This window comes from Rhinatrema bivittatum, chromosome 5, assembly GCF_901001135.1.
Source record: "Rhinatrema bivittatum chromosome 5, aRhiBiv1.1, whole genome shotgun sequence".
Classification (NCBI taxonomy): Eukaryota; Metazoa; Chordata; class Amphibia; order Gymnophiona; family Rhinatrematidae; genus Rhinatrema; species Rhinatrema bivittatum.
In genome coordinates this window covers 381,624,086-381,631,905 of record NC_042619.1, presented here as the reverse complement: position 1 = coordinate 381,631,905, position 7,820 = coordinate 381,624,086, and the positions used below count along the sequence as shown (strand labels likewise).

Below are 7,820 nucleotides of genomic sequence, written 5' to 3'. Positions count from 1 at the left end.
CCCCCCCCCCACACCTTTATTGCAGAAGTTCCGCCTGCCCCAGACGGCCGCCGCGCGATTCCCCGGCCCGGGAGCGATTTCGGAGGCCTCAGCCACGCCCCCAACACGCCCCATTAGCAAAGCCCCGGGACTTACGTGCGTCCCAGGGCTTAGGCTCGGCGCGCGCAGAGGGGGGTTCTGAAAGGGTTACGCGCATAACTTATGAGCGTAACCCTTTTAAAATCTACCCCAGTGAGCGTATGTGTGGGGTGGGGGCAGTACAGGAATCATATGCACAAGGCAACAGAACAGATAGCAACCCCCCCCCCCGTTTGCTCTTATATTCTAAAGAAAGCCAAAAGAAATGGTCCTGTCAGGTTTTTAAGTCCTCCTTTTCTTGCTCTCTTCTCAACACAATGACCTGTAAGTTTTGGTGAGAAGTATAAACATTTTTTCAGATGGCAGAAGAGGGGTATATGGATGCAAAGAGTAACTAGAGAGAGAGAAAGAGTGTATGAGCATTTTTTCCTTTCTCTATCACTCCTTACATCTCAGTGTAAGAAAACAGTAGGGATACCAACTTTATAATTGTAATGAAGAATATTTCCAGAGTTAAGACATGTAATCGGTCTTTTTATAAGCACAAATGAACTTTGTACCAGCCTTTTTTAAATTTGAATTTTGCTTCTAGATGTTAAAAAAAAAACAGAACACATCTGTTTGTCTTTAACTCTCCTCCCTCCTCTGGAGACTAATAAAAGAAAAGTCTTGTTTCTAATGAACTATATCCTTTTCTCAGAGTCGCATTCCTCTGTATCACATTTTCAATGATCACATTGAACAGCAGAAAAAAACAACTTTAAAGTATAATATAAAAGTGCTGAAAAGGAGTCAGTTATATTATCTTTATTCCTAAGAATTATATTGGTAGACAAGAGAGCTTTTGTTTATCATGTAGCCTTTATTTTTATGTTCCAAAAAACAACACTGAGTAGCGATGTGCAGTTGTTTTAAACAAATGTGCAAAACGTGATAAGGGCAATTGTTTTATTCGGGGGGGGCCTGAAACTAATTGAGAGGCCCCCGAATGAAACAAACCTTATTCGTTGTATTCATTTAAAATGAATACATTGAACTGAGGCCTAGACTCGAGCCTTGCCTGGGACAAGGCCCCAATGCAAGGGCTGCAGCCTAGGCCCGTGTGTCATGCTGGAGCCTCAGCTGAGACCCGAGCCCCCCCCCCCCCCCCAAATTTTACTAACCATGTGCTTTTCCTGCAGGGGGAGGTCAATGGGAATACAGAGGAATTCTACAGTGTTTCTATTCTTTATAATGAGCTTTCTAAAAAAAAAAAAAAGACATTTACTAAGAGGACAAGGGGTGTGAGGACCATTAAGATGTGAGAGTGCCCAGCACAGTAGGGGGGGGAGGGAGTATAAAATATGCTTTCCATGAGGATTTTGGAGAAAGAATGAGAAGATACAAAGATGTAGACAGTACCACTGGGAGTTGTGCCACTGGGGAGCAGGCGTTGGGATATTTTCACAAGCCCTCGTGGGAGTCAGAGGAAAGTGAGTAAAATAAAGTTGGAGACTGAAGTCAGGGAGAAGGAAATGTGTGGGAGGTCTGCAGGGACCAGAAGGGAGCGCTGTGCCTGGCTGGTGCTTCAGTACAGGGCAGGGTAAGCTACAGCTGCTTGAGGAGAGATGAGTTGTTCTGGAGCCAATCCTGGCTTGAGTATAACTGGAGATTTTGAAGAGAGACACTGAGCTGTTACTGGGGTCCACAGAGTGTCATCTGGATGGGTGACCATGAGAAAATCAGATTTTTGGGAAGTTTTTTTTTTTTTTTTGAGCATGTGGACTATGATTCTGTGATCTTAACTTTTTTTTATTTCTGCTGTACTGGACTGAGAACTGCATTTACATTGCTTAAATGGATATTTTTTGTGGTAAACTATCGGCCGTATTTTTAAAGGGCCACGTGCATAAAAATCAGGACGTCAGATCCGTCTCCAACTGCTAGCATGAGCACACTATACCCACTTGTTTTGAGTCCATCTGCTACACTCTAGGAAATAGGAAATTTCCCTCCCAGTCCACTCCTTAATTGGAACGGACTGGGAGGGAACCAGGGAAGGCTCGATTGAGTCACCACGTGCAATTTACTAAAATTCACCCCCTCTATGTGCATGTTATAAAATTGGTACGTCCACCTACTGGGAACTGCCTGCACATGGACGCACATGTGCTTCTTTTAAAATCTACCCCATCTTTCTTTTGGAGTGCAAACCTGGTGTGGACAATGTAGGATTTTGTTTGTGTGGTATCCTTGACCCAGTTTGGCCTTGCTTGTGATCTCTTCACAGCCGCTTTCTACTGCATTTGCTCTGCTCCTGCCATCCCAACTCCCTCCCCCGGCGGTGGACGGACTGGCTCAGTGATTCTACCCTTTCCTCCTCCTGTGTGTAACTGTCCGGCAGTCCCTACTCCCTCCCCCCCTTCCCCAGCGGTGGAGGAACGGGCTGAGCCATTTCCCTTCCCTACATGCTTAGAAATATGTATACATGCAGTTTAAATGTTTGTAAAATGCATATTTTATACCAAAATTGCAGATGGTTTAAAAAAATTGCAGCTATGATTGACATTATGACAGCACCTGTTGCTGCCATATGTGCACTAAGTTGCAGACAGTGTTTAGTATGCCATGACCGTGGAACTAATAGATGCCCATCGTGAATACAAATGGACTTCTCCAATTTTTAAAAACAGTGTTTTGTATTTACAATGTAGCAGTGTATTGCACAATATTACATTTGTATGGTATGGCCACTATTCACAAAGGTATGTTCAGCATTAATGTATAAAAAGTTATTTATAACAAGCTTCATTATTTTCAATACAGCCTATTTCCTAGTAACATGCATTTTAGTGTGTTTACACAATGCATCTTTATGAATAAGGGCCTATATATATCAGTTTTTCTACTATATAATGATTTGCTTTTAATCTCATCTGTTCCAGCAAAATTTAACTCGTACTTTTCATGGATCAAAATTGGTTTGGTTATTCTCCACAAGTTTTCAAATTGTAGTTATCCAGTTTTGTAAAATTCTACATGAATAAGAGCTGTCAGATAAAATCTTACAAAGAGTAAATCATCCAAGGTAAATCAAATATAGCGATTTATATGCCTACTTTCAGTTCTTGGAAAGTAGGATCTGGATGGTATAACTTAATTTCCACTTTGAAGACGCTTTTCTAGAATACTCATGACCCCTGACAGATTGAGTAGGCATTGGAAAGTTAAACCTCCATTCCCTTGGGAGGGAAGTAGCAGAAACTCTGGTCCAGGGGCTTATCCTACCCAGGAACCCCTCAACTTCCTTCTGTAATTGCTCCATTTCCCCACAACTACTTTCACAATTTGCCACACTCTTGAGTTAGGTCTCCTCTTTTCCTTGTGGGAAGTGGCGGCAGCAGCAGCTTTCGGGTCATCTTCTCCTCTTCATTTGTGGTTGGGAGCAGCGGTAGCGCTGAGGCCTCTGATCTTTTTCTCTTTCCTCAGGGCCAGTGGCAGCAGTGGGGCTGCGGGTTGCTTCGTTGGCTGTGCTATGGGGGTAGGGGAAGAAGTCGCAGCTGAAGGCAAGTGTGCTCCTGCCTGTAGTGGAGGAAGCTTGGCAACTGTTGACTTCCTTGACTGCACTCTACTCATAAAAACAGCAGCATGGGGGAAACCATGTCCTGCAATTAAGAATCATTAAAAGCAAAATCCAATACAGCTGTAATGTACTTGTCAGTCCCGTTTCACACAGCACCATGTTCCTGAGAACAAATTTTTAACATGCAGTGTTGATGAAATACCTTTAATTTGTGTCATTATAACAAACACCAGTTTAACATACTATTCATAATTTTGGCACCAAACCAGATTCTTTAATCTCAGTGATACTACCCAGACATGATTAGACTAGGCAGAAACATAGGAACAAGGAAAATGCCTTTAGTGTATACATGTTTGACACATCAAACCAACCCAGCATTAATGTCGGTGACAATCTGCAATCATAACCACAGCCGCCGAGTTCCATGAACTCAGTATATGAAAACAGATCACCAGAGAAAGCACCAATTGGATACCAGTTTTAAGAAAAAACTAAGTAGGATCTAACTAAGAATTTCACATGCAATTAATGATCACGTATGTTACCAACTGATTTTAAACGAGTGAAGGATTATTTGCTGATTATATGCTAAAAGATTTAGTAATAGTGATTTTGGTACTGCAATGGCTATAACTAGAGAGACTTTTTTTTTTATTCACTCACATACTGTTTGCATACTCATTTTCTGGATATCTGCCACACATTTACAATCTGTTGTGGGTTTATGCCGTCCCCTACTGAGGATCTCTCTCGCTCAGCAGTATTCATTCTCTCTCTGTATGACTAGCATTTCTCCCCAGTGAGGAAAATGAAAAATGTGTAGTGTGGGTAGCCCCGAAAAGACAGGTTTTATTCATCTTTTTGCATTAGTGTTAACAATCAGCTACAAATACATATTATTTTGAGAATTACATAATTATTTAATTCAAACAAGCAGAAGGGCAAGAAGAAGCGTTATATGAATGGCACATTTGGTTTTCACTTACCAAAACATTCAAGTCTTCGTCTTAACAACTTTCAATGAAATTTCCCTCCGTTGAAATTATAGACCAAAATAAAACTAGGTTTTGTTTACTACAATCTTACCAGAGTAGCTTAAGGAGTACTATTACAATGCTTTATTAATTAACTCTTTGCACAGAGTCAGGGAGGCAGAGTAACAGAGTACAGTGTAAAAAAAGTGCCTCTAGATCTAGAAACCTTTGTAATATAACACTTGGTAAGCAAGAAAAGATATAGAAGTTACATCCACAATTGGTATGTCTACTATATTCACTTAATTAGCTGCAGGTTCAGTGCATTCAACTGTGATATCCATGAAAAGGTTCTGTCAGCGTGAGCATTTCGAACAGATTAACACTGTTTTGAAAACGTCATCTCCCCCACCCCAAAACACTTCCCCCTACTATGTAAACATACACAGAAGAGGGGGTTCAGACCCCCCCCAGGCATGAGTGATTTCAATGGTCACTTAAAAAAAAAAGAATTGTATCCTGAGGGCAGAGTGAACAGAGAACGACAAACTAAAACGAAAGAACGAGCAAACAAAAATCAGGGACAAAACCCACAGAGCAAGTGTTCTGCAGCAGAGGGGGGGGGGGGGGGAACCCTCCTGTTTAAGAAATGTTCTCTCCTTCTCTCCCTCCCCACCCTCCCATGTCTGAAATGGTGCTGTTTTGTAGAAATGGATCTAAGATCTAAGGCTTGTAGTTGTGAAAGGCCAGAACGGCCTAGTCCATCTTCAGCGTCACTGCAGAGGTTTAACGAGATATAACTTTTCACCATGTTCACTTGTGAAGATGGGAGCCTTTTTGTAGTGTTCCACCAATTCATCCATGCTGCTAAATCGACGCTGTCCAATGCAATAGACACTGTCCACCAGCTGCACTTTGAAGTGTTTGTTCTTCCCTGATGCTTTTAAAGATACTGAAAAGTCACTGGGCTGTGGAAAACAGGAAAGAGCACAAATCAATGACAAAAAAATCATCAATTAAGAAATCTGGTAACAAAAAAAAAAAAAAAAGACGGCTGGAAACATTAAGCACAGCAAAATTAAGAAATATTTACATGAGGTTAGACTTTGTACAGCCTCGTTACTGTACTAAGGAATATGCTCTCATGTAGGGCTTTTGGTCAGTATCCTCCTTATATTCAATGCCTACGTTGAGGGAAAAATGGTTGTGGACAGTCCCAATTAGTTTAAATATGGTGTCAGGCACTAATAGCCTGTCAGACATTTCTAGTATTGTTTGTTTCCTTATAACCTGAAATTTTGGGGGGAATACAAGTTATTAGATTTGTGGAAGCAAAATCCTGTGATATAAACCGCATGTATTAGGATGGGCTTAAGAATTTTGCTTTCGCTCTTACTTCACCCACTCTAGAGGTGAAAGTTGCGTCAGAGGGAATTACAGGATGTCCCATTAGAGATGATGAAAGTAGAATCAAACCTACCAGCTAACGCCACATAAATATTTTGAGCCATTAGTAGTCTATTTCTGTTTAGCTCATAGCCCTGAAATTCATTATATTTATATTTATTTATGCCTTTTATATTCCGTCGTTCCAGAAAGTAAATCACCACGGTTTACAAATATAGCACTGAATTACAATGTAGAAAGATAATCAATTTCAAACTGCATTAATATAAAAGTATGAGTAAGAAAACAGATCAAAAAAGTTATTAACCATAACAATGAAAGATAGTTCCAATGAATTATATAAATATAGTGCTGCTTTTGTGAATACGAAATACAAAAAACTAGTAAAAACTAGAATTACCTCTCAGTATTACTGAGGGTTTGGAATTAGTTGGAGGGGGCATAACATTTAATTGGCTTATAGTTTTATGGAAAGGTTTAGGCACCCCTGGTCAAATTGTATATTTGAATGAATCTCTTAAATGACCAGAAGCTGACAGCCTCTACACGGTACAAAGTTAAACAAGACATCTTTCTGCTATTTTTAATGCATAATTACCATTTGTTGAAACAAATTATGAACATGGCATGAGCAAAAGTTTGGACACCCTTCCAGATGATTGATTACTTTAAAAAAAAAAAAAAGCTGTTAACGAAGCTCAAAGAGTTGATTGACTTGTCAGGCTTTCAATTAGGTGATGTCAGGTTAGGGCTACACTATTTCTTGGATTTTCAGAAGGCATTTGACAAAGTTCCTCATGAGAGCTTCTAGGAAACGTAAAAAGTCATGGGATAGGTGGCGATGGCCTTTCGTGAATTACAAACTGGCTAAAAGACAGGAAATAGAGAGTAGGATTAAATGGACAATTTTCTCAGGCAGTAGAGTGCCTCAGGGATCTGTATTGGGACCTTTTACTTTTCAATATATTTATAAATGATCTGGAAAGAAATACGAGAAGTGAGGTAATCAAATTTGCAGATGATACAAAATTGTTCAGAGTAGTTAAATCACAAGCAGATTGTGATAAATTGCAGGAAGACCTTGTGAGACTGGAAAATTGGGCATCAAAATGGCAGAAGGAATTTAATGTGGATAAGTGCAAGGTGATGCATATAGGGAAAAATAACCCATGCTACAGTTACACAATGTTAGGTTCCATATTAGGTGCTACAACCCAAGAAAGAGATCTAGGCTTCATAGTGGATAACACATTGAAATAGTCTGTTCAGTGTGCTGCGGCAGTCAAAAAAGCAAACAATGTTAGGAATTATTAGGAAGAGAATGGTAAATAAAACTGTAAATGTCATAATGCCTCTGTATCACTCCATGGTGAGACTGCACCTTGAATACTGTGTACAATTCTGGTCGCCGCATCTCAAAAAAGATATAATTGCAATGGAGAAGGCACAGAGAAGGGCGACCAAAATGATAAGGGGAATGGAACAGCTCCCCTATGAGGAAAGACTAAAGAGGTTAGGACTTTTCAGCTTGGAGAAGAGACGGCTGAGGGGGGATATGATAGAGGTGTTTAAAATCATGAGAGGTCTAGAACGGGTAGATGTGAATTGGTTATTTACTCTTTCGGATAATAGAAAGACTAGGGGGCACTCCATGAAGTTAGCATGTGGCACATTTAAAACTAATCAGAGAAAGTTCTTTTTTACTCAATGCACAATTAAACTCTGGAATTTGTTGCCAGAGGATGTGGTTAGTGCAGTTAGTATAGCTGTGTTTAAAAAAGGATTGGATAAGTTCT

At 40.2% G+C, this 7,820-nt stretch overlaps 1 protein-coding gene across 2 annotated transcripts in view; it reads right to left on the bottom strand.

Moving 5' to 3' along the window:
- Window positions 1-4,009: 4,009 nt before the first annotated feature.
- Window positions 4,010-7,820, bottom strand: part of NCK2 (NCK adaptor protein 2) — a 205,294-nt gene continuing 201,483 nt past the window's right edge. For both annotated transcript variants that reach the window (XM_029604864.1, XM_029604865.1), the window contains one exon: window positions 4,010-5,585. In XM_029604864.1, coding sequence (XP_029460724.1) covers window positions 5,391-5,585 — 195 coding nt within the window. In that variant the 3' untranslated portion in view covers window positions 4,010-5,390. The remainder of the gene's footprint in view (window positions 5,586-7,820) is intronic.